This window comes from Halichoerus grypus, chromosome 14, assembly GCF_964656455.1.
Source record: "Halichoerus grypus chromosome 14, mHalGry1.hap1.1, whole genome shotgun sequence".
In the NCBI taxonomy this organism is placed as follows: Eukaryota; Metazoa; Chordata; class Mammalia; order Carnivora; family Phocidae; genus Halichoerus; species Halichoerus grypus.
Genome location: NC_135725.1, coordinates 4,165,430 through 4,192,643, shown reverse-complemented (window position 1 = coordinate 4,192,643; position 27,214 = coordinate 4,165,430). Strand labels below are relative to the sequence as shown.

At 46.1% G+C, this 27,214-nt stretch overlaps 1 protein-coding gene and 1 long non-coding RNA gene across 2 annotated transcripts in view; one reads left to right on the top strand and one right to left on the bottom strand.

Moving 5' to 3' along the window:
- Positions 1–253: 253 nt before the first annotated feature.
- On the top strand, positions 254–13,616 carry NFIL3 (nuclear factor, interleukin 3 regulated). The gene is made up of 2 exons (XM_036092646.2): positions 254–380; positions 11,775–13,616. Exon 2 carries the CDS (start codon positions 11,928–11,930, stop codon positions 13,314–13,316), a length of 1,389 nt encoding a protein of 462 aa, XP_035948539.1. The 5' UTR covers positions 254–380; positions 11,775–11,927; the 3' UTR covers positions 13,317–13,616.
- The window catches only part of LOC118535972 (uncharacterized), a 39,711-nt gene continuing 22,507 nt past the window's right edge, over positions 10,011–27,214 (bottom strand). The window contains exon 4 of the long non-coding RNA XR_013443931.1: positions 10,011–10,112. This is a non-coding gene — a long non-coding RNA (uncharacterized LOC118535972). The remainder of the gene's footprint in view (positions 10,113–27,214) is intronic.

Below are 27,214 nucleotides of genomic sequence, written 5' to 3'. Positions count from 1 at the left end.
GCGGGGGGAGGGGGGCAGGCCTGGGGGCGGGGCCGAGGAGAGCCCGCCCCCGCCGGCCGCGGCCATTGGTGGCGGGCCGGGGGCGGGTGCGGGCGCGGCGATTGGGGCCGCGGCCGCCCGTCACCGCGAGGCTGGCGGGCGGCGACGTAGCGCGGCGCTCGGAACTGACCTACTAACACACATCTCCCGGCGCGGCCACGGCGCCCGCGGACCCGGCGCGCCGCCCGCCTCCCGCGCCGCGCCCTCGCCGCCGCCCGCCGCCGCCCGCCGCCGCCGCCCCGGAGGCCCGGCCCGAGCCCCGCGCGCCGCGGGGCCCCGCTCCCGGCCGCCCGCGCGCTCTCCCCGCCGCCCGGGCTCGCCGTCCCGAGAGCAGGAACACGGTAAGCGCTCCGCCCACCGCCGGCCCGGCCCGGCGCCCCGCTCCCCGCCCGCTCCCGGGGCGCGCGGCCGGCGGGCGCGGGGCGCGGGCCGGGCTGTGCGCGGGGCTGGCCGGCGGCGGCGGCGAGTGTGCGCGGGGCATTCATTACATAAACTTTTGCTGCCTTGTCAGGAGGGGACTCGCCACCTTAAGGTGGCTGCTTTGATTGCAGCGCCCTCGCGCCGGCACGTAGTCCGGGCTGGCTTGCGCTCCCCCCCGCTGCTGTTGCATAATGTCTCCTGATTTCAGGAAAATTGATGTTTTGGTGGAGGAGAGTGCCGGGGAGGCTGAGCCATCTCGAGCGGGAAGGGCAGCGCTCCCTCCTTTCTCGTCCCTTCTGCGGGGCTTGCGGCGGGGGAGGAGGGGGCGCGGAGGGGGCTGAGTAAATGGGACTAGTCTTGATTTTCTTGTGGAGAAAAGAGCGTTGGTAGCGTGAACCGTGACGGCATTCCGAGAATGCGTGCGCGGCGTTTGTTTGTGTCAGGGGCTGTGTCTGCACCGACGTCTTCCACCCTGTTTGTCGTCAGCGTGTGTTACCAGCGCCCGGGAAGGTTGTGGGATTTGTCCTTGCGCAGATTGCATAATCTGTCCACCGTGAAATATTGGCTAGGGTTACGGGCAGATGTGGGAATGTGCACGGACGTGTGCAATGATCTGGAAATTCTAGCGCAGCGTTGGATATTAGATCGTTATTTACATCTATACTACGTCCCAAATAAAAAGATCTATTTCTCAACACTCCTACAAAACATGAAGAATTCCTCGGGTTGTATTCTGATCTTGGATACTCCTGGGGTTCGCCCCTTAGGTGTCCTGAGCTATTATTTTTAAATCTGGGACGAACCATTGTGGCGTTTACCTCCCTACCTTCTTGATTTTCACGTATTCCATTCCATCAGCCCTTTTTCTCACCTTATTGTCATTGCTTTTTCAGACACGACAAGACAGATCACATAATAGTTTCCTGGAAATGTTGCATTATGTAACTGCCGAATTTGCTGGCAGTCAGCATAGGAAGCGGGAGCTAATTACGTGATTTTATAATCTTGCTACAAAGAAAGTAGGACAATCTCAGCCTTTAAAATGTCACTGTAACAGTTTTTTTTTTTTTTTTTAAGGATATTTTAAACAGGAAAGTAGACAACCGGGTAAAGCATTGAGTTAGCTCACGCTGCCGAATGTGTGTCTTTTGCCCTAAATGAAATGTGCGTTCTTCTAAATTTAGCCCTATCACATTTTAACAATTGTGGCCTCGCAGCGCTATTTCTGGTGTTTTCTCCAGGGCTATGTGCAAATACAAGTTCAAGGCCATTTGCTGTAGTTTTAACTCCACGCCTTCGGAGACCTTTGATAAGATTGTATTTTTAGGAAGGCATTTCGCAGAGCCCGGTGATTTGCTGGATGCTGACTCCCATTTATCTTTATAAAGGACACTTTAGGAAAGTGCTGTGTTCCCTGAGAACAGCAGGGGATGGCCAAGTGTCATCTTCTGGTCTTGGGTTTTGTAAATAACAACAGGGAATGAGGTCACAAGTATTTATTTCACATCGTGGGTATTTTTTTTTCTCCAGAGCAGATATGATTTATGGGAAACAGATATAGGTTAGTGGATTGCATTTTTTTGGTGTAGATTCCCTAGTTTTATTCCTGTGAGTATGTATGAATATATAATGTACCCATATTTTAAATTTCTTCCGGCATTCTTAGGTTGTGTAATTATGTGTGAATATATGTATATGATGGTGTGTATATGTCAGATTTTTTTTCCTGACGTAACATTTAAATAACTAAAGAGCAGGGTTTGGGTTTTTTTTGGGGGGGGGCGTATTATAGACATTCATCCCTGGAACAAATTATATTACCCCAAATAATTGCAGTTGCTTTCCAACGAGCTAATAGTGCTCCAGGCCCCCCGATGTCAGACCCCGACCTACTTTGGAGCTTGGGCAGGGAGCCGCGGGCCTGCTGGGGAACACGTAGCGCCACCTTCCGATCGCGACCTCCAGGGGCGCGCCCCTCCCGCTTGCGGGCCCTTGGGGGACGGAGGCAGGGGGCTGGGAGGTGGGGGCGGAGCGTGGGGGCCTAGGGTCGGGACCCCCGAGCGCCCTGGGCGGCGCTTGGGCAGGAGCCGCACGGCGGCCTGCGCGCCTCCTCGCCCCCTCCCCACATTCCTTTGTTCTGGCGAGGGGGTCCTGGCAGCGCCGAGGCCCCGCTGCGCCGCCCACCCGGTGGGGGCGGGTCCCGGTGAGGCGCCGCGCTGGGGGCGCGGAGGGACCTGGGCCGGGGAGTGCGGGTGCGCTTTGGGTCCGCCCGGCCGAGGGAGGGGAGAGGAGCGCAGCCGGGGAGGAATGGGAGGGGAGCTGGGGAGGAGCGCGAGGCGCCCAGGGCGAGGCGCAAGGAGTGGGCAGCCGGGCGGCTCGGCAGCTCTAGCGGCCTGCCTCCTGCCTTTTGCCCGGTGAGCTTCTGAGCCGCGCGGACACCTTTGTTCCAGGAGGCTTCATTGTATTTCGGAGCCAAGCGCTTCTTGATTCGTGAAGTGGGAAAGACTAAGAAAACCTCCAAATGTCAACAGACCGCGGACATTGGGGGTGGGGACGCTCCAGCACTGATGCTGATGGGAAGGGGCGCCCGGCTTGACTGTGGCTATAGTCGGGTCTTTTTCTTTTTCTTTCTTTCTTTTTCTTTCTTTCTTTCTTTCTTTCTTTCTTTCTTTCTTTCTTTCTTTCTTTCTTTCTTTCTTCTTTCTTTCTTTCTCTTTTCTCTTTTCTTTCCTTTCTTTCTTTCTTTCTTTTCTTTCTTTTTCTTTCCTTCTTTTTCTTTTTTTTTTATGTACCTTTACTTCATGCGGTCAAAGGCTAGAGTAGAAAGAACTTGAATTCCCCGAGTTCAAAATAAAACAAAAATCAAAACGCCCACGTAGACGCCGCCGTCCTACTGTAAGACTACAGTACTTTCATCCTGGCATAAAGACTTCTGAGAGTGTGCTCGGCAACTGGTTCGCAGTGAATTCAGGGCGACATCACAGGTGTTCTCTGGCAGTCTGCTTTGTTGAAAAGTTGGCTTCTGTGGGATCACATCCTACATCCGTGCCCCTCCATCAGTTTCTCTCTTGAGCCGCAGGCCACTGTCTGTACTGAGGGACCAGCTCTGGCGGAGTGCTAAGAGCTCAGGCTCAGAGGAGCTGGGCCCTAAGGCCCCAGCCTGTGATTTGGGGAGCTGCTGTGATCTCTGCTGGTGTCCAGAGTAAACTGAGGGAATATGACCCGTCGAGCTGGGTAGTTTTGAGGAGCTCAGTAAACCGTTCCCATATAATTCACCAGGAACCAGATTTTTTTTTTTTTTTTTTTAAATGCAGTCACCTTCATTTTTCTCTGCCTAAATCTCTGTCCAATAATAGTAAGGACTGAAGTTTGAGTTAAGCCTATATAATTAAAGATCCTTCTTGGGATACATTTTTGTTCTAATAATGATTACTTTTTTTTTCCTCTCTCAAAACTGTGTGCCATTGCGTTCAGTGGTAATTTAAGTTTGAAGTGAATTCTTGACAGTGTTGCGGAACCTCGGAAATCACTGGGTTAGTGTTTGGGGGAAGCGTGGGTAGGAACACAGAGGTGAGTCGGTGGTGGCAGGAATGACGTAACAAGTGCCACACAGCCCTGGCTTTTTCCAGTTCCTTTGACTTCTCTGTGACGGCTTTCCTTGGCCTGATCATCCACATCTCTACACATCTGTGGTCCGAGCCCAGCCGAGGCGGGTTAGACCCCACAGATGGGCCCTCTGGGAAGGAGTGTGCACAGCCTGTGTGCTTGACAACTAAGGCCGTGTCCTGTGAAACTGCTGATGTTTGGTCTTTTTGATTAATACACAAGATTTCATCTGGTTGAGCCTTCTACCTGCCGCACAGGGCAGGGCTTCCTTAAGAATCGCGAGAGGCTGAGAAGCCCAGGCACTCGTCATCGTCATCGGCATTGCCTTGATGCTGCTCATTCTTCAGAAGTGAAATGAAGAGCTTATTCTAGCCCCTTAGCCTCCTTGTGCCTGACTCTCTGCTGCCTTCTCTCACCATCCCCATTCTACAGGTGCGGGAGTGGAGGCACAGACAGATGGATTAGCAGCCCAGACCACCAGCCTGAAAACGGGAGGGGGGGGCTGTGCTAGTAACACCCCCCCATCTCTCTCCCTCCCCAGAGTGTGAATGCTAGCTCACTGGAGTCTTTGAAACAATTTCCTTTTCTGTGTTAAAGGCTTATCTTTGCGAAGTGCAATTATAACATCAGTGTGATGCAACAACCTGAAAATTAAAAACCCTTTGTTAGAGCGCTTTCCCGTGTTGAGCAACTGCCTGACTCACCCACGGAGTGGATATTTCTAGTTGACCTTGCCTTGGTCCGCAGTCAGCTCCACCAAGTGAATGTGATTGCCGCATGGCATGGAAAAGGTGCAGTCATGTTGCCTCGGCTTTCTTTTTACCCGAGCTAAAATCACACATACTTCATTATTTCCATTGTAATCCAGATGGCACTGATGCTGTGAGAAGTTGTTTATTTTTAATTTGTATTGAGGGAATGAGAGCACACTTGGGATTCGATTCAAACTATGACAGAAACAATGTAATTGAAGCTCCTTTAATATGCATTTCTGGGTTTTGTGAGGTGTGCCAGTATTTCACAGGATTAACACATTGTCTGATATCCTGTTATTTTCCTAAATTGTATTTGAGTTGATTTTTATCCAGATCAGACTCATTGAGAATGTCGAAAGACGTTGACCTTTGATCACAGACATTACATAAGAGTTTTTTCGGTTTCAAAATGAATTTGTATTACCACTACCCCCAATCACCTCTCAAATTTCTTTGCAAATAACTTTCCTGTAGTTAAAAAAAAAAAAAAAAACATTTCTCATACGGTTTTAATTAGAGAGCTTAAGCTTGTTTTTATGATAAAGTTTAGTGGGGATTTTCTAGATGCCATTCGTAATAATCTGTGCTTTGAGGACTCAGTTTCATTGGAATCAGAATGATCTTTGTATTATAAGCCTTTAGTTATCAGAACATGGTGTCTTTATCAATTAACTCTCCAAGGATCTTAAAGGGCAATTCAATAGCCTTCAAGTAAACATGAAAACATTTTTTTAAAAATCCGTCCTATTCATAAGGCACGTAGTAAAGTAACTGACATTTGTAATCATCTGCTCACTGGGCAAGAAAGTGAAATTAAAAAGAAGAAATCAAAAAGTCAAGCTGAGGAGAACTGGAGTGGTTGGTTCTTCAGTGTACTTACAAACATTCAAGAACTTTCCCTGCCCTCCCCCCCTCAGCCCTGCACCCACACCATTTCTGCCACCATTCTGCGTGTTGCACGTGCTCTGCTGGTGGGAACCCATGGCAGAATTTCCTGTAACAGTTACTTCGTGATTGTTGGCGTCCCTTAGGATTTCAGATTAGTTGTCAGACTGATACATTATCTTTGGAAGTAGCAAGGAAACTAGTGGTCCCCACTTTGAGTGACTGCAGCTTTTTAAAAATGCTTTACTATTCCTCTCCCCCCTACCCCCCATACCCAGATTCTTCTCCCTCTTCAGTGAGGGTGTGGCTGGTCTTTCCTTCTCCAGCCGTGCAGTTGTTTCTATGTGTTAGCATCTTTGCCTTTCCTGCACACAGTCTTCCGAATATTTCCATTGTGCGCTGTAGTTTACAAACACAGTCCTCTTATAAAAGAGTGTCAAATTATACTGTTTCATATTTCAGTTCCTTAAGTTCTATCAGTGCTGTCACCAAATGCAATGCTGTCATATTTGTTAAGATTGAATCTAATTTTTAAGTGGTCCTTTGTTGAGGATGAGAGAGCAAGAAACTTGAAATATTTTCACATAGCATAAACTTGATCAGATTTTGACACATTTATTTACAAATTTGCCCAAATAAAAAAAGTAGGTTAATTTGTTGCTATGATAGGACAGACTTTGGCAAAGCATGAGAATCACTCACTGTATGTGTGTGTTCATATCTGGATCACGTACACATTTCTCTCTAACATTAGGGTTAAAGTCTGTGTTACTAGAGACAGAAATCTCTTATTGAACGGGAGGCACTTCATTGGCAATTAGAGAGGTTTAGCATAGTTTTATTAATTTAAAAAGCCTTTGGGGCACCTGGCTGGCTCAGTTGGTGGAGCGTGTGACTCTTGATCTTGGGGTCGTGAGTTCCAGCCCCACGCTGGGCATAGAGATTACTTTAAAAAATAAAAGCCTTTAATTTTTCAGCCTGATGAGAAAATCCCCTTGCGAGTTCAATGCTCCCTGAGTTTTTTCACACACCCCCCCATCCCCCTTGACTGTACATGCGTATTCCTTTCCTGTTTTAACTCTGCTTTTAAGTACTGGATTTTATTCTTATCCATGAACAGAAGTAAAGCGTTTTACTGAAACAGTCATGTCATCAATTGTTAACCCTACCACGAGAAATGTAGGTTGACATTTTGCTAGTTTTAATAGTTTAAAGAACTGTGAATTAATTAACTTTATTTGCTTATTTTTCACCGAAATGACATGTTATCTCAAAAACAAGCAGCTCTCTGCTTAGTGGAGAGAGAGTTTACAATTTAACATAAAATGATTTTTTTTTTCTTTAATGGTATCTATACTGTGCCTCTGATTAATGGCATATCCAGAGAGTGGAGGACAATGAGATAGTTCTATTTCAAAAATGCTTCCCAAATATGGAGCACTTCAAATAGTATCTCATCTTGTGTAAATTTTTAAATCAAAATATGTAATACAAGCTATTTGCAAGAAGACTTCCCCTTTAAAGGGAGCATTAATAACAAACTTATCTCATAGTAGACTATTTAATGTCTAAACTGTCGGTAGGATTTTAGATGCTGGAGACAAAATGTTCCTTCTTGTTTTGGAGAGAGTTTGAATTGCCAGCCACGGTTCTTCTGGGAGGTGCGCTGGGGGCCGGGACGGTGCAGGTCTGTCTCCATAAGCGGAAGTAACCATGTCACTCCTCGAGGAGGGATTTGGTGGAGACTTACAGGTTGTGAACTTGTATTCTTTTTTAGACTTTTTTAAGCCAAATTATAATCTTAATTAAAGATCACGTTTAGGTCATCTGACTTGAATACACATGACAGCTCAGCGTTTACAAAACCTAACTCCCGCCTGTGGAAGTGGTGTAACGTACTCTGAAAAAGCATGAATTAGAGACAGTGGCCCGTGTTAGGGACAGAAAGATACGTCGGCTGGAATGTGGTGTCTCCGGCTCTTCGATTTCTCTTTCTGTCGTGTTCTTCTGAAGCAGCCCTGTTATCTAACGGGAGTGGTGAGGCTGACCACGCCGAACATGCCAGCGTCACAGAGCCGGCAGGAAGGGACAGTTGCCCGAGAAAGGAAATGGAAGGGCTGCCGCAGCGCTGGTGGTGGCCCGAAAGCGTGACGCAGAGGCGACCTGGGCGTTAAGTCAATCCGAAGGGAAAACACAGTTTGGAACAGAGTCATGAGTTGAGCATAAACACCGATGTGTTAGAAGGCCGTGTAAACCACGTTAGCACTTCCTTTGAGTTCACTGTCAGGGGACACGACTGGTTTCTGAGGCCCACCTCTGCCCTTCAGCACTGTGTGATCTTGGGAAAGTCACTCAGTCTCTCTGTGTTTCAACTACCCACCTCCCCTCCATGTTGAAAATGGATACTTTTTGGTTTTGTACCAAAAAATCATAGGATCCAATGCCCCTAGCCATCGTTTTTCTTTTCCCCATTTTAGCATATAGGATTGCCAGGAGATTAAAATTTTAGCAGAGATCAGAGTTTAGAATGTTTCTGTAATTCATTAAATACTCTTGGGATATAAAACAACAGCCAAAGAGGCTGGAGGAAGGTTCCAGGTGGTACCTTTGTTGCCTTTAGGAAGTTCTGGCCACCTCTGGTGGTGCCTTATTACCGCAAGACTAACGTAGCGAATGGGTGTGTATTACTCAGAAATGGGAGTGATCCAGAAGAGAAACTGGGCATGCACCAGAACAACCCCGTGCGGGCGTCGGAGAGGGTGCTGGTGGGGGAGCTGGACTTGGATCTGGGCTGCAGCTGAGCTCTGCTGCTTAACCAGCTGGGGGGCACGGGGCAGGTCACTGGACTTCTCCGAGCCTTTTCTGTTTTGAAAACCCTTGTCGTGAGGGTAATGAACACAGGAGAGGCCAGGCTCTCTGTGTGGTAAGTGTTCAGTAAATGGCACCTGTTGGGATTGCTTGTGTTGTTGTCACCATACCAAGAAACAAGCAGAGGGGCTAGAAAGGATGTGCTGGGTGACCCAGTCCCCATGTTGACAGTGCCCGTCACGCGTGCCTCCCCTAGCGCTGGGTTCTCCGGTCGGGCTCCCGCAGGAGACTAGGACTTCCTTGACTCTTGAGTTTGGTTTTCCCTCCCTCTTTATGTGCCCCCAGTCTGGCTCAGTGCCTGGTCCACAGTAGGCGCTCCACATTCCGTGTTGAATAAATCAGTTAATGAATAAGAGAAGCTCTCTGTTAACAAGTAAAATGTCTTTTTTTAGAATTTACATAATAACATTCAGTTAAAAAAAAACTATCAGAAAGTGTTTCGTTTACAAAACTCTCTTAGATAAGGCAAATAAGTGACTGCCAATCAGATGTCGGACACCTCTATGTTCAGTTTGTTGCTAGGACACAAAGACAATACTTTGCACCCTGAAAAAAATTGCATCCTAGTTGGATGTACAAAACAAACCTGCAGAAAGACACAGTGTAGAAATCAGCACCTTTCTCTACATTATCTCACACGCATGATAAACTTTTTTTCCAACACTGCAAGATTACTTGATAAAAAATATTACAGAAGATACTCTTAAGATAGTAGGTGGTGATTTGCCAGTGAGTCAGAGAGACAATTAGTATTTGCAGATGAGGGAAGACTCCCAGATTCTAGTACATGTAGTAAAATTCACATAGGAAGAAGATTAAAAAGAAAGGAGACTTCCTGTAGGTTTTGAATGTACCGAGGAAGTTCTAGAGATGACAGAGTGGACACGTAGTGCTTAGACGGCGAGAAGAGAGGGGTCAAAGAGATGCTAAGACAAGGGGGATACTTTAGTTAGATGGAGTGGGACAGTGTCCTCCACACAGTGTGGTGAGGGCAGCCCCCCCACTCTGGAGGCTCCTGGCACATGCAGCCTTTGGACCAGGAGGCTGAAAAGTCCCAACCCCCTCGTAGATTTGAAATGATGAAAATGGGTGAGAAATGATGAAATAAGGAAAAGTTTAGGAAGAGTAACTAAGGCAGAATGGTGGGGAATTTCAAAAGCATAACTGTGAAAACTGGGGAGGCAAACGTTAAAAGAATGTGACTTTTTTTTTAAAAGGAGGGGACACATTTTAAAATGCAGGGGAAAGAGTGAGTCTCTGGTGGAAAATGTACCCAGAATAATAGTGTTCAAGGAACTGTACGATGTTTAAAAAAATCAGTAGTACCAGAGGAGCTGGTGGAGGTTTGAAGGGCACCCCCCCAAAAAAAAGATCAGTGCCGCAGTCCTCCAGCTGCTGGAAGTTTGACTCTTTGCCTCAACACTCAGTTGACTTTGGTGGTGGGGACTGGACCGAGCTGGGGAACAGAAATCTTTACTAGCAGTGAAGAGTCCATTGATACGTAGAGGAAAGATGGATTTTCGTGTCAGAAGACGAAACCTGAGTGGGAATATAGAAAGCGGTGTTGTTGCACTAAGTGATAACTGGGAAGATTCCCTTTTCACACCATCGCTGCTTACTGTGCGGACTCCGTGCTTTCACGTCGTGTTATCAAAAACAAACAGAAACTTGGTGTTATTAATCATGGGTTTCGCTAAGTCGCAACTGCCTGTTTCCATGTTGGCTCAGCTTGATGGACAAAAATGTGGCATTAAACCTTACTCTTTATGATCCTGAAATTATTACATCATTTCTTCTGTTCCTTCTGGAAAAGGCGCAAGAAGCTGGCAGGCTTTTCCAGCTGATAAAATTAAACTTCACTTCATTAGTCATTACAAAACTATGCACAAGAAAGGGAGAGTGATGTAAAACAAAAACATTAAGTCTTTTTAATGTGGCAGGAGAGAGTGCCGTATGCAGATAGCACTGAAGGAACGGTGGTCTCCTTTATGAAAGTATTGCCTCCTGGGAAATCAGGCAGAGAAGCCCTGTCGAGAAGCACAGTTGGGTCCAAAAACTACCACAAAAAGATTGTTATTGGAATCTAATATGGGTTTATTACCTCATGTCAAGCCAAATTCAGATTATAAATATCTCATCAGCGGAAAAGGAAGCTAGCTGATGGTTCTATTTTTGAGGGTTTTTTTATATTTTGTTTGAAACTAATTAGTAAAATGGAAAGAAATTCTTTCCATAATTACATTCTCTGGGTTTAAAATAATTTTAAGTTTCAAAAATGCACTCTACTTAAAAAAAAAAAAGGTCCTTTTGAATAGTAACTGTTTATTTTAGTCCCAAACTACTGCATAAATGAAATCTATTGGGGCAGACTTTTCAGGACCCCCCCCCCAAAAAAAAGCACCTTGGGTGCTTCAATTTTAAGTGGATGTTTGATAAATCAATTTGAAGGAACCAGAAAAAAGAAGGAACATACCTAATGTCATAGCACAGATGCATCAGAAGATATGGCTCTATCGAGAGGAGTCCCGTACATCCAGGTGTGCCGAGCCACCTGGCAGAATGCAGTCAGGAATGTGATGGACAGGTGTGTGTCCACATGAGAGTCAGATCAAAACAACCACGACTCAGTTGTTTGTGTGGCTTTTATTTTCATTTTTGTGAAAATACAGAATTCGCTTTAGAGTATATTTTATTCCATGTAATTGCAGAATTTGTGTATGGGTATGAGAGTTTACCTGGGAAAGTTCCTTTGAAGGGGGGTGAGTGTGTTTGCTCTGCAGTGATGTAAATGTCACCTAAAATTATTCAGAAGCACCACGATATGCAAGTACCATTTAAAACTTAACCAACCAGTGGCGATCTGTCATTTCCTTCCTGGGATGTCCTGTCTCTGCGTACCCCCCGCCCCCATTTCTGCTCCTGAAACAGCCTTCCTCTGTTTCTGCCTGGGCACATGTGGTTTTGCTCCCAGTGTCCTGGCCCACGTGGCACTCTGCTGAATGGTCTCACTGGGGACTTGTCCTCTACAGCTTACAGCACAGGCATTTGGGCCCCTATCTCCTTTTCCTGATGGCAACCTCTTAGAAGGGAAGGGCTATGTCTTGTTCAGACCTGTATATCCTCCATGCTTAGCGTAGCTCCTCGTGCGTGATTGGCAATAAATATTTACCCAGTGGATAACGCTCTTCTCCTGTGTTGCAGGGAACCTAGGAGGAAGACCCCTACTCCATTCAGTAAGAGGAGCCAGCGAGATTCATTCCGGACAGCAGAACGGAAGAGAGAACATTGATGGCTTTCCCACCACAGTTTTTAAAGCCTTTGTGAATACTGGGGAAGGAATCTGTCCTGATTCTGATGCAGCTGAGAAAAATGCAGACCATCAAGAAGGAGCAGGCATCCCTGGATGCTGGCAGCGGTGTGGACAAGATGATGGTGCTGAACTCTGCGCTGACCGAGGTCTCGGAAGACTTGACAGGGGGTGAAGAGCTGCTTCTGAATGAAGGCAGCGTGGGGAAGAGCAAATCTTCCGCGTGTCGGAGGAAACGGGAATTCATTCCCGATGAAAAGAAGGATGCCATGTATTGGGAAAAGAGGCGGAAAAATAACGAAGCCGCGAAGAGGTCTCGGGAGAAACGTCGACTGAATGACCTGGTTTTGGAGAACAAACTGATTGCCCTGGGAGAAGAAAACGCCACTTTAAAAGCTGAGCTGCTCTCCCTAAAATTAAAGTTTGGTTTAATTAGCTCCACGGCCTATGCCCAAGAGATTCAGAAACTCAGTCACTCTACTGCTGTGTACTTCCAAGACTACCAGGCGTCCAAGTCCAGCACCGGCCCCTTTGTGGATGAGCACGAGCCCTCGATGGTGACGAGCGGCTGCATCTCTGTCATCAAGCACTCCCCGCAGGCCTCCCTGTCCGACGTTTCCGAAGTGTCCTCGCTGGAACATTCACAGGATGGGGCTGTGCGGGGTGGCTGTGGGAGCCCCGAGAGCAAGTTCCAGGCCATCAAGCAAGAGCCTGTGGAACTGGAGAGCTACGCGAGGGAGCCTGGTGATGAGCGGGGCGCCTACCGGGCCTCTGTGTATCAGAACCTCATGGGGACCGCGTTCCCCAGCTACTCCCACTCTCCCCCTCTGCTGCAGGTCGCCCGGTCCTCCAGCAACTCCCCCAGGACGTCGGAGACAGATGACGGCGCGGTGGGGAAGTCATCCGACGGAGAAGATGAGCAGCAGGTTCCCAAGGGCCCCATCCATTCTCCCGTGGAGCTTCAGCGCGGCCACGCCACCACGGTGAAGGTTCCAGAAGTGAACTCCTCCGCCTTGCCGCACAAGCTCCGCATTAAAGCCAAAGCCATGCAGATCAAAGTAGAAGCGTTTGATCACGAGTTTGACGCCGCACCGAAACCGGCCTCGCCTATGGACGGGACGCCCAAGAGACATTTCGAACTCGAGAAGCATACTGCCCCAAGTATGGTACATTCTGCCCTCACCCCTTTTTCAGTGCAGGTGACTAATATTCAAGATTGGTCTCTGAAATCGGAACACTGGCATCAAAAAGAACTTAATGGCAAAACTCAGAATAGCTTCAAAACTGGAGTTGTGGAAATGCAAGACAGTGGCTACAAAGTGTCTGACCCAGAGAATTTGTTTCTGAAGCAGGGGATAGCAAACTTATCTGCAGAGGTGGTTTCACTGAAGAGACTCATAGCCACACACCAAATCTCTGCTTCGGACTCTGGGTGAATTACTACTGAAAAGCTCTGGGTCTTCAGAAAGCCGTCATTTGCAATAGATGAGTACGTTTTGTATTAGGCTGAATTTTCACTGGACCCGTGATGTCATTCCACTGTAATGTTGACACATTGTCTGCTGGGTGTCTTTTTGTGCACAAATTATTATGGAAATTAGATCGTGTTATCACTCTGCCTTGTGTATAGTGAAATAGTCCATACAAAGCCTGTATATATTGAACATTATTTTTGTTGTTCTATTATAAAGCGTGTCAGTTACCAGTTTCAATAAAGGATTGGTGACAAACACAGACTTCTGCTCCACTGCACTTGATTTTATGGGGGAAAAAAAAGCAATTTGAGTTCTAAAAGTGGATATTAAAATATTCCATGTTTTACTCCTTCAGGGGAGTTTTCTCCCCTGTGTTAGGGAAAGCCGAAATGTAAGTTCAGCACATAACTTGTTTTTCTTCTAGTTTGGCCTGGGCTATAGTAAGTTTGGAAACTTTACAAAGAGAGGGCAAAAAAAATAATAATGACTTTTCTTGCATTTGAGACTAATTTACTAAATTACTCCCCATTATCTATTATTTTTCTTTAAGCTTAAGTTTTCTGTGGTTTTTTTTTGTTGTTGTTGTTGTTTTAAGTAGAAAAACCCAAGTTGTCTGGCATCAGCCTCTCTTGGGTCATCTCTTTTTTTGAGTATGACACATTCATGTGGATGCTTGAGTCACTGACCCACTTTATTAATTAGAGGTTCTTTTAAAAAAGAGTGTCTAAAGACTAAGGATGAAGTCACTTTCATGGTATTCTAAATCTTAACAGTTCTTGACTATAACAATCTAGGGAATTAAGCTAGTGAAATTCCATTTTTATTTAATTTCCAAAATTTCAAGAACACATCAGCTATCCCATTCCAGCATGTATAGTCTGAGTATGCATCATGACTTGTTATTTCCACTTGGCCAGTGATGAATATAAATAGTAGCTCAATAGTAGAAACTATAATGCAGAAGCCCACAAGAAAGCGTCATTCTAAGCCACTTAACGCTAAGACAGCTACTGATGATTCGTCCAGCCTCTGCAGTTGCCTGTACAAGTAGGTGTGGTGGGACCAAACGTCTCCTGTTGCAGGGTGGGACTGGCCCCCGGGTGGGGTGGGAGGGGCGGGCGGATGCTGGTCATGCCCAGCCCTCTCCAGATCCAGCTCTTTCCCACTGACCTCCCTCCTGTTCTGCAGAGTGTGGAGGGGCTTGAGGCTCACGGGACGTGTGCAGACTTAACCCTCACTCTGCTCGCTGCCCCTGTGTCACGGTGCCCCCCAGGAGGGGCCTGATTGTAACAGCCCATTTACAGGGCTGCGGTCTTTTTGGCTGACTGCTTTGAACAAAAGCTTACTCCTTTGTATTTTTAAAAGTGGCCCTTTGAGTTAAAGGGCCACATACATGCTCTCTACTCTGTCCTTTTGGTCACGGTGACCTTTTGGTCAGTCTTCTCTCTGACATTTCCTGGCTCGTAGAGAAATGTGGTTTCTTCTCAGCCCTTGGCCTTCTCTCTTCATATTTTATCAGTGACTGGGTGAGGCCCAGAGGCAAACCCATCTCATTTCAAATGTTACAAAGCACAGGAGGACTAAAATATTGCATGGGGGTCAGGATCCCCCCCATGCAATAGAATGGGTGAAATGAACCCAACCTGGATATAGTAGGGATACCATGTAAAGTCAGATTCCTATATTAAATGGGAAAAAAAAATGCCATCCAAGTTCACAACTGGGAGAAAAAGAATACAGTAAGTACATGGGGAGGGGGTGGGGCTCTAGTTTCCTCCTTGCTATGAGTCAGCTCTCAGTACATGTTGGTTGTGTCCATACAAACAGTGTCCAAACACGAAGATGCCTGTCCTGTTGCATAGGGTGGACAAGTTGAGGTACAAGAGGAAACGCTCCAAAGGAACCTAGCAGACGTGTCAGATCTCACAGCCATGAACCGGAAGATATTAAGAAAACTGACAAATTGCCCCGAAAAGAGGTGAACCATCTATACTGTGTGGTGCTGGAAGGGAGAATAAGAACAGGCAGATGAGAGCAAGAAAGGTAAATCTGGGGCGCCTGGCTGGCTCAGTCGGAAGAGCTTTCGACTCTTGGTCTCCGGGTCACGAGTTCGAGCCCCATGATGGCGGTAGAGAGCACTTAAATAAATAAACTTAAAAAATATGTATTTAAAAAGAAAGGTAAGTCTGAGTTATTTTAAGGAAGAAGCAGGCATCTGTCAGAGCAGTGCGGGAGCGAAGTGGCCTGCCTGAGGCCCCAGAACTTCCACAGTAATTGCTAGTAGGAGCCGTCAGGGTGAATATTTGCATTTAAACATGATTGGATGCCTTTTTCCTCCATCATCTTGCCTTATAATTTCAGGGATCTAAGCTGTAGTCAGAATGATGTATAGATTAAAAATAAAAGTGGCATAAACAAGCAGTTCCACACTCACCAGGACCAAAGAACGATCATGTAAATACACTGACACTTCCGTCATTGCGTGCGGGGAAACGTGACCACCTCTCCCTCCCACTCACAGAGCTCAAAATCATATAAAATGCCCATATGCCAAATAAACCTGCAACTGTACCCAACAAATAAGAATGAGAAGGCTCAGAACAGCCCCATTCCCAAGCATTCCCAGGAAGATGGCGCTCAGGTAAGGCTTGATGGGGAGGAAGCTGTGAAAGCCCAGAGCCCCCACCACAGCCCCAGGCACCGCAGAGGGAGGGGAGCCCATTGACCAGCCATGGGGTCCATGGGGACACGGCCGCAGGAACAGACCTGCCCAGGAGGAGGGCCCACAGGCAGGGCATCGCCTGGCAGTGATGGCAGGTGCATGTGTCCCCGAAGGGGCCCACCTAGCGGCACGTCCCCTTCCCCTGCCGTGTGCAACAGTATCTCATTAGTTCCCACGCCCATTTTAGGCGGGAGGAGACTGAGACTCTCAGGGGCCAGCACCAGTCCACCCGCCACCAGGTGAGGGGGGGCCAGTGAACCCCGTGGGGCACTTCAGTCCGTGCCCAGGGGCAGCCCCGCAAGATGAGCGGGAGCGTCTCTGAGCTGCAGGAGCAAAGCGGGGAATCTGAGAATGGTCCAGCTTGTTAAGTGGCTTTTGTCTGTGGATGAGGAAGGCTGCTGCGGAAACATCTCCTTTTCTGCTGCATAACCATCGGAGGAGAACTATTTTGCTTTTCTTCAAGGGTCAACTATTCCCACAGAAAAGCAGCTAACACCTGTGTAGTTTTCCCACATGCATGTCCACAGGCATGTTCACACTCATGTCCACATGCACGTCCACGTGCATGTTCACACTCATGTCCGCATGCACGTCCACAGGCATGTCCACATGTATGTTCACACTCATGTCCACGTGCATGTTCACACTCATGTCCACATGCACGTCCACACGCATGTCCACACTCATGTCCACAAGCATGAACTCTTCCGAAGTCCAGTCACCTTCTTGGCACACAGTTATTATCCATTACAAACTTCTTTTAAAATCGTGTTAAGTCAAAAAAAAAAAAAACACTGGTAGCTATTAAACTTATTTTTGAAAACTAGAAATTATCCCTCAGAAGTGAGAATCATTGGCAGCACTTTCTTGGTTTTTGTTTTCGTGTAATTTTAGGGGCAGGGATTGGGGGCTGTTGAGGAAGTAGTACAATTGTTAGAGTGATTTGAACAGGGTCCCCCAAGCTACATGCACTAGGAAAACTTAAATAGGAAAAACTTGCCAGGGATGTGAGATGTGGGGACTCAACATGCCCAGGAGGCCAGAGAAATAAGAGAAAATTCACGATTATGAAATGTAGTGAATGGGCATGTCGTCCAGGCAGGTGAGGTGAGATATGATGGGTTTGAAGGCGTTTGCCGTATTTTCCATGGAGCTAGCTTGTACTGATCTGAACGGACATGAGGAAGAGGTCAACGGAGAACTAGTGGAGCTAAGCAGTAGAAGTCCAGGCTAGGGAGAGCAAGCACTTACCGATGCTGTGTCGTCATGCTAGGGGCCACCTAGGAGTGATCGTGTTGTTGAGCGGATACACTAAATACACTAAGTAGCCCACTGCCATGTCTGCTCTCTCTGATCTGTCAGTCTTCCCCCCCCTTGAGAAGGAAAAGGTTACTGTGGGGAAAGTGCTTGACTAAAGTCCAAGGTTCTGGGGGTCCAGAGCAAGGCCCCTTTGGAAATGCACATGGATGAAACCCTGAGGATGGGGTAGAGGGGACAGCAAGTCTTATGGCTGGGGGCACAGCAAAGGAGACGAGGAAGGAGCAGCCCCAGAATGGACCACCCCTGAAGTAAGCAGATGGTTCAGTGTAACCAGGTTAAAACTCTTAACAGCAGTGCCCGATTTCCCGTGAGACAGGGAACTTTCTCTTTGAGAAAATAACTTCTGGTTTGCTGCTGGGGTCCCAGGAGGGCCCTAAAAACAGTGGCAGCACAGGTCCAGGACCCTGAGAGAAAGAGGTAGGTGCTTTGCAGAGAAGGTGCGAGGAGATGGGGGTGGCAGCTTGGGGCGCCGCCTTTGACAGGAAGGGGATAGGGAATAAAGAGAACGGAAGGAGGGGCCAGAGGCCCAGGAAGGTCACTGATGAACATATGGTAGAAACACTTCTCCATGTCCTCCTCAAATCGACAGTAAGTCCTACAGGCTCTCCAGTGCTTTGTGTGAGTGGATTTTTGATTGTTTGCTGACTTTACATCTGGGGCAGCATTCTGCACAGCAAGGCAGCTCACCTGGGGGCAGGCACCAAAGGGGATGCTGAAGGTGGATGCCCCAGAAACCTGAAGAATCTGGAAGGGGTTCTGGACCTTGACCACCCAGGCAGCTGAGGCTCGGAGGCCACCTCCTCTGGGCCTGGAGGTTAGGGAGGCCCCTCCAATCCTCAATAAATACGAATTGCCTACGGGTACCCAGTTTTGTGCTGCATGCTGTGGGGGAAACAGAACATAAAGATACAATATCTCCTTTTGAGTTTTGAATTTGCTTGAGGAGGAAAGACTAAAACTCTGAACCACGGAGAGGTAGAACGTGTGGGAAAGAGCAGGCTAAGAAAAAAGCTCGGAACACACACAGCAGTCACGGTGTGGACCTGAGGGGCATCTCAGCAAGAGAAGTTGGCTGGAGGCGGGAGAGAGCTCAGCCGACAGCAAGAGCAGAGAGCAGTGATCTTCCACCATGGGGGAAGCACGAAGGTATGCTGCATCCCCAGAGAAGTGAATTCCTTTAGAGGATTGCTCAGACAAAATTCAGAAGTAAATGTAGACCCAGTTGTCAAAGGACCTTGAATCCCAGGCTGCAGAAATTGCCCGGAATCACTTGGGGAGTGGCTGTAGGAAATGTCGTCTCATGACCCACTGCTGAAAGATGGGGAAGGGCAGGAGAGGGGAGGGTGGGGTGAATCTGGGACGGGTGCATGGCCGGTGTGTGATGGTGGGAAGGATGCTGTGCGTAGACACACAAGCAGAAGGTGCCTGTGGGGACAGCAGATCTGGAAGCTGCATTTGGAGTTTTCTGCCCGAAGTCATGGGAATTGTTCTGCCTTGGGAGTGCAGCTGGACACAGTTGGACTCTCGAGTGAGCACACACGCATGAGGATATATGGTGCTCTGGGTTCCTGCACAATGTCACTAATGGTATCTATACTCTGGGGAGCTCTTCCTATGGCCATCACGGAAACGCAAAGTTACTATGCTGTATTATTAGGGTTCTCCAGAGGAACAGAAGCAATAGGATATGAGGATATCTGTAGACATAGATATAGAGAGAGACTGAGATTCATTATGAGTAATTGTCTCATGCAATTATGGGGGCTGAGAAGTCCCACGATGTGCTGTCTATAAGCTGGAGGCCCAGGTCTAACTTTTTAAAAAATGGGTCCATCCATCCATCTACCTATCCATCCATCAACCCAGAGAAAGAGAAAAGAACACATGTACTAAAGTCATTTAAAACATTAGATATTAATAAAGGTTACTGTATCACATTTTTGGACAAATAAATGTCAAAAGAATTTCCAATATTGTCCTCACATCTTGTAAACATCCTGGGTACCCTGACTCCACTTAACGACCACAGCTCTGTGTCAAGGGGCTCAGAGGCAGAGGGCTAATAGCTCTTCGTACACTTGATGAACTAATTGGGAATCTCTTTTTAAAATTTTTTCAAAGGTGTATTTGAGGACCTCCACTCAAAGCTCTTAGGTATTTCTGAATTTTAAAGATACATATACATTCCTAGTTATTCTTCCCCCTATTTCTTTTCACCAGCCTGGATTTTAGTAGGTAATACAGCATTATTGATATTTTCCAGTTCTGAACTATTTTTGACACCTATACTATCTTGGCATGGAGGCTGGTTTTTGAAAGTGTCTAAAGACTTGCCTGTTACAAGAGCGGGCAGGAAAGTCATGGATCTGCCCGAGTGTCTTCCATTTAAAGCCAGGGAAAGCCTGCCCCGCACACCAGTGAACAAAGTCTAATGACACAGAAAACTACAGGAAGCTGGGCTTGGAATCCATCACGAGTTGTGTTTACTCCAGGTTCCAGACACCCCCTTATGGAATAGAAGGCCAAAGAATATAAGAGCCCCTTTTAAAAGTGGTAAGTCTGGGGCCCCTGGGTGCCTCAGTTGGTTAAGCGTCTGCCTTCGGCTCAGGTCATGATCCCAGGGTCCTGGGATCAAGTCCCGCATTGGGCTCCCTGCTCAGCGAGGAGTCTGCTTCTCCCTCTGCCCCTCCCCCTGCTTGTGCTCTCTCTCTTTCTCTCTCTTGTTCAATTTCTCAAATAAATAAAATCTTAAAAAAAAAAGTCCTCTGAGGGCCGGTGTTCAAATAGGCTTCAGGGAAACAATCACCTATTAAAGTTTTTGTGGAGAACATCTCTGGATTAAACTTGTAAGGAATACCATCTGGCATCTGAACTTAGAGCTTCTTTAAAATTACTACTGACCCCAAAGTCATTCTATTTTGTTATTTTCTGCCTTGGGTTCTGGCAGCCTGTCCAATATTTGTAAGACATTTGTAAGATTCGCCATCTGCTATAGCTCACCACGTCCTGGGCTTCCGATGTAATAAAAATATTATTTTAAAAAGTACATTTTTAAACTTCTTACCCCTTTTTGTGAATGTTTCCTAATGAATCCTTGTGAAGCCATTAAGGTAAGTATGGTAATTTATTATTACGTATTTGTTTTTCTATAAAATGAGAACAGCTTGTCTGTAATGGTAACAGAAGCTTCCAGAACATCTGCTTTGAAGTTAACTTCCAAAGGCCTCGCGTGGAACAATCTGTTCTCCGTGTACAGGACTCAATCATTGCTCAAGTCCCTGAGAAGCGATGGCACCAAACCAACCACCACTGGTTTGATTTACACTATTTTTAAGTCTTTTTATTTTTGGCAGTAGATATTCTGTTCTTGACACACACTACTTACTTATATTCCGCCAATATTCCGTCTCTTTGCTAAGACTAAAGATTCAGTCAGGAAGAGATAAAATTGACTATATGTAGATATATGGGAATAGATAAATAGGGAATGCATTTATAGTGAATCTTTGAGGTGTTCTTGCCATTTGAGGAACTCCTGCAATGAGTCAGAGGATCAGAGAGCTGGGTTGAAGTAATCTTGCACAACCCAGAGGATAGATATCTGCAGAGCTTTTGTCGTGTGATCAACTGCGGGAACATTTCACTTACAACCAATTTTACACGTGGCTTCTTGGTTAACTTTCTCAAATACAAATACGATCAAAGGCAGTCTTCTGGTTTCTTGCCATGGAGACAGCTTGGCTAGTCAAGGTGTGGTCTGAGCTCCAGCGGTGAGAACCTGACACAGAAGCTTCTAGAAATACAGAATCTCGGACCCCACCCTGAATTAGAATGGCATTCCAATAAGATCCTTAGGTGATTCACATATCCTCATTGAAGTTAGAGAAGTGTGATCTATAGGAGTAGTTCCCAAAACTCTGTCTTAGTGAAATTAGTGGGAAATGGCGAGTACAGTGAGTTTTTCATAAAGCTAAATAAATGTATTTAACTTTTCGCTTTTTTTCGTAGAAAGTTAGGACTCTCCTACATTCTCGGTGGTGGTCCTTGTATAAATTGATGTTGAATTACAGATGATAATAGTTTGGTTTTTTACTTAGTAAAATAAAAATTCAGCAGTTGTATGTCAGCTTTCTATTAATTTTTATTTACCTGATAAGAGACATGCAAACGCCTGGGAACGTCTAAAATATGGAGCAAAGGCCCAGCTCCCTCAAGTGGGAGCCTTCCACGGAAGGCTCTCTGGAACCATCACCCACCCCGCCTTCCATCACCCTCCAGTCTGTCCTCTCGGCACTATGCTCCCATCTCCAGCTTGCACAACTCTGGACTTCACATGTGAAGCTCTTTGTGCTGCAAATCCCAGTCTCTGTCTGACAAGCTCCTTCAATGTCAAGCCCCCCCCCAACTTCCACCACACCTGTGAGGTCCTTCTGAATGGTGTTGTCACATGCTTTTCACATTGCATGAAATATTGCGTGTTTCGGTGTCCATCAACACATCTGGACTGCATGCTCCTTCGAAGCAGATGCCATGTCTCCATTGCTGTCTCCTCAACTGCTTAAAAACCGACACCACACACATAGTTGCTGGATGCATTGGACATATTTGGAGAGAAGCACCATCCAAGGCAGCTATCCTTAAATGCTCCATTTGATAGGATGAAGATGGCCAATGGAAAGTCTCCTGATCCAGGAGAGCAAATCTGCTCTTGGTTTGCCTCTCACTTGCCATGTGACTTTGGGCATGTCACTGAATCCGTTGGTGCCTCAGTTTCTCTATCCGTGAGACAGCAATACCTGATTTACCTCCCTTCACTGAATTATCCTGCCCATGAAGAGGGAAGAATTATGGAAGAGTTTTTGAAAGTTAAAGCTGAAACATTAAACAAATGCTTAGGTGTAAATATGAGTGCCATTAGCGTGAAGACATACCCACGCTGAATGCACAGAAATGGAGAGCAGAATGGCCGCTGTGAGGGGCCAGGGGCCGGGGAAGTGGGGGAGTCTGGTAAAGGGACACACACGCTTCCAGCTGTAAGATGGATGAGGTCTGAAGATCTGATCTAAAACACGGTGACTACAGTTGATGGCACCCTATTGTAGAATTGAAATTTGCTGAGAGAGGAGAACTTAAATGTTCTCACCCCAAAAAAGTAAGTATGTAAGGTGAAGGATGTGATAAGTAATTCGTGGGGGGATTCCTCTCACAATGTATACGTATATCACATCATCACATCACGCACTTTATGTTACAGTTTTGCCTATTATACCTCAATAAAACTGGAGGAGGAAAAGAATGAAGGGATACCATATATGAGTATTAGGTGACTGTTAGCATGCTAAGGCTGTCACAGCAAAGCACCACAGCATGGGAGGCTTAGTCTATAGATACTCTTTTCTCTTGATTCTAGACGCTGGAGGTTTGAGGTCAAGGTTGGTTTCTCCTGAGGCCTCTCTTCCTGGCTTGTGGACGGCCGCCTTTTCCCTGAGCCCCACATGGTCCTCTCTCTGTGTGTGTCTGTATCCTAATCTCCTTTTCACATTGGGGCACCAGTTCTATTGGATTAGCACCCACCCTAAAGACCTCATTTTAAGTCTATTACCTCTGCAGAAAACCTGTCTCCATTCTGAGGTCTGGGGGTAGGGGGGGTAGGGCTTCAACATATACATTTGGAGAGGACACAATTCAGCCCATAAGTGACTTATTTAATTTAGCATAGTTTAGTATTTGGTGGAGTTTTTATAAAGATAGGGTTTATAAAACCTCATACATGGTTTATCCACTCCACAAATGCAGCCAATTGTTATGGTTTCCAATGCTTTCCAACAGTAGGTCACTTCAGAAATGCAGGCACCATTAAATTAGCCATGGCAATCCAAAGCAGTTCACCCCCGTAAGTGGGATTTGACTCCAATGTGACTCAAATAAAGACATGTCTACAGTATTTTTCAAGTTATAAAGATATAGAAGAAACATAGTATAGAAGTATAGAAAGAAAATGTTAAGGCTTCCACTTCTCCAATCTGATCCTTGTCAGATGACCATTGTTAAGCAGGTCAGTAGTGTGTATTTTTCCATATTAAAAATGCCTGCATGTGAAAACAGACAGACATATGCACATATGGGACTCCATATGGAGGTATTTTCACACCCATTTCACTTTTATCAGTAATCCATCATAATATCTCAGTTTCATGATGTAATTTCAGTGGAAGTATATTTAACAGCTCAATATTACATATCATCAACACATCTCCGTGGGAGGAGGGGCATATAATGCACCTTCCACTTGCTGGTAACAGCAGCAAGTCCTGCTAGATTTCTTTCTAGTGCAGACTTTGCTGGTTGGCCACCTGACTGCTATGTCCAGTGCCCTGTCCTCTGATAGAGAGGCAGGAACAGGAGAGATGTCCACTTTCCTGGACTCCCTTGCGATGAGAGGTGGAGATGTGACCCGATTTGTCAGTGAAATGTAAGGAAGTCGGCTGTGGCTTCTGAGAAAGGTCTGTCTCTCCTGATAGAAGGGAAAGTGTCCACAACTCTCTTCTCTGCCATGAGATAAAGCTGCTTGAGGCCACCAGGCCCATGGGGGATGGCTAAGGAAACAACAGGGGTGCTCCGACTTCCAGAAGAAGAGCTGGACCATGTTGAAATTAGGGACTTTTCTTCATCAAAATACACCATCAGGTGATTGAATTGTCAGTCCATAGACTGGTAGATCTTTCTACCAGTGCTGATAACCAACAAGAGAGTCATAATCAGATTCTACTAAAAACTCCTACCAATCCATAAGAAAAGGGGTACACTTCACCATAGAGGATAGCCAACTGGCTAATAAGCATATGAAAGAGTGTCCAACATTCTTAGTTATCAGAGAAATGCAAATTAAGCCACAGTAAGATCCACCACTCACCCACCAGAATGCCTAAAATCAATAGGCTGAAAATACCAAGTGTTGACAAAGATATGGAACAAGTGGAACTTTCATACCTTGTTGGTAGGAATGTAAGTTGGTAAAATAAATTAAAAAACTATTTGTCAGTATCTACTAAGGATGTGCATATCTACAAATCTCATAACCCAGCAATTTTGCAGACACATGCCCACACAATAACAGCAACATTATTCATAGCTAAAAGCTGGAAATAACCCAAGTATCCATCAGCAGTGAAAGAGATCAAGTAATCCTGGTATTCTCACATAGAGAACTATTGTACAACACATGAGCAGTCTGAAGAGGCATGAACAGCCTCAGTAAATCTTACAAACATAACATTGCAAAAAAAAAAAAAAGACTTAAAAGAATACATGCTGTATAATTCCATTTATATAAATTTTTTTTAAAGGGTAGAACTCCTGTCTGGTGTTAGAAGTCAGAAAAGTGGTGGTTTAGGGGGAAAAGGGAGATGTATCAATGGGGAGAAGGGATGAGGAAGCTCCTGGGATGCTGACAATGTTCGGTATCCTGACCTGGGTGGCTCACTTTGTGAGGACAAATCCAGGCGTGCAATTATTATTCTGTATTTTCTGTGCCTCTGTTATACTTCAACCAACACAGTTTTTGGATAAACTGCACTTAAAAATGGAGGAGGGGAAGTCTGTGTCCCAGGCCAAGCATCTGAACTTTCTCCATAAGAAACAGGGAGCAAGGGGTGCCTGGGTGGCCCAGTTGGTTAAGTGTCTTGCCTTCAGTTCAGGTTGTGATCTCAGGGTCCTGGGATCGAGCCCCATTGGGCTCTGTGCTTAGTGGGGAGTCTGCTTCTCTCTTTGCCTCTCTCCCTGCTCTTGCTCGCTCTCTCAAATAAATAAATAAAATCTTAAAAAAAAAAAAAAAGAAAGAAAGAAACAGGGAACTGGCGAAGATTTTTAAGCAGGAGTGTGGACTCACAGGGCAGCAGTGAGGGGAAGAGGTCGGTCAAAAGAGCGTCAGGGGGTGGGTACAGCAGTATCGGAGGAAAGAGAAAAAGAGGACTCGGTCCAGGGCTGCTGCAGCTTGGGTAGGAGCATCCCCAGGAGGAAGAAGTGAGAGCCTGCAGGATCTCAGTGAGCAGCTGGGATGTGAAATGAAGGGCAGACAAGAGCTGAGAATGGAACCGGGGTTTCTGGCCAAATATGGCAAGACATAGAGGATACAGTCAGGAAGGAGTCATGTCCCCATTGCTCTAATCACTGCCGCCCCAATTAGGCATCACAGAGGTGACCCCCGCATGCTCATGTCCCCTTCCTCACCCCCATCGTCCCCCGTCATCATTTTCTTGGTGTTCCCCCAGCCTGGTGGGAGGCAGCAAACACAGCCTCTGGGTAGGAGACCCCAGCCCAGAGCCTCAGTCTCATGGCCAAGCTGGACTGGCTGGGTCTCTGTCCCTTTAGGACATCCACTGTTTTTTGTCTTTACATCCTTGCTGCCAATCTAGCAGCAAGGAGAAGCAAGCAAATATAAAACCCACATAATCCACTGATCAAACAGCAGCACCCAGAGTGGAGCGGACTGAGATGACCCTTAACGAAGTGAAAGCAGTGCCCAGACAGCAGTCCCAGCGGCCTCAGCCTAACTAGAAGGAAATAACCAGAGAAACCTGGAATCCAAATATCCTACAGGACAACTGGATTCTTCAAAAAGGTGAATGGTTTTAGAAGCAAAAAAAAAAAAGTGGGGGCTGCTCTAGATTAAAACCAGCCTAACCAAGTGCCTAACCAAGTGCAATGTTTGAATTTTAAATAGAAAAAGGGCTGTAGAAGACCTACCAGGAAACTCTAAGTATAGGTGATTTTATGGAATACTTATCAGGTGTTTGGTGTGATAATGGTATCACACAGGGCAATTTCCTCCTTCTTAAGAAAGATATATGTAAACATGTGGGGGTGAAATGTCATGATGTCTGCAACTTCCTTAGAAAAACAAATGTTAACAACTGGTGAGTATACCTTTTACCAGTTAACAAATATCTACCTCTTACCAGTTAACAAATGGGTAAAAGGTATACAGGTGTTTATTGTACTCTTCTTTCAAGTTCTCTATAGATTTAAAATTTTTCGAAAGAATTTTAGGAAGAGGAATCTCTAAGTATTGCATAATGAAAAATAAAATGTAGTTTTAAAAATAAATTTCGTTTTGAAACGATAGGGACTGTAACATCCTGCTCCACAAATATGTCACATGGCAAAGTCTATGGTTTCGTTCTACACTCTGAACGCTGAGTGAGGTGAAATGCAGAGAAATGGGATAGAAGGCTGCAAAATCCAAAGAAGTAAAGACATGGCAAGTAGCTTTGATAAAGGGCCAGGGAGAGAGTGAGAACAAATCCCAGATGCATAGATAGAGATGCAAAGACTCTCCCACGAAGCGAGAACACAGGGGTCAACAGAACACCACTTGAACCGAACAGCATCCTCTTGGAAAATGGCCACTAAGGAGGTTTACAGATTGGAAGCAGGAAAGGTCGGAACTCGAGCTCCAGCCCCAGCCCCCACTAGCTATAGGGAGTTGGGCAAGTTTTTTCTTGCAACTGTCCACGTTTCTGTTTCTTTATCACAAATGATGGTTAAAATACACATCCACACCGGCTGCAGAGAGAGTTATGTTCAACACTTAGCGAAGCACCTGGCCGATGTTATAATGATCACAGACGTACTTTACAGGTTTCCTTGTGGGGTGCCCAAGAAGTCAAAATAATGATTGCGCTGAATGACTGGTAGGCGTTCTTATCAAAATCTGACTGGATACACGTAAAACAGTCTGCATGAGGTCATATTATTTAAAGAGAGGTGTGCTGAACTGAATGAGAATTTTTAACTTCATATGTAAATTGCAAAGATG

Bases quoted from the DNA above. Each gene is read 5' to 3' on its own strand.
- NFIL3 (XM_036092646.2), top strand. From the start codon at position 11,928: ATGCAGCTGAGAAAAATGCAGACCATCAAGAAGGAGCAGGCATCCCTG.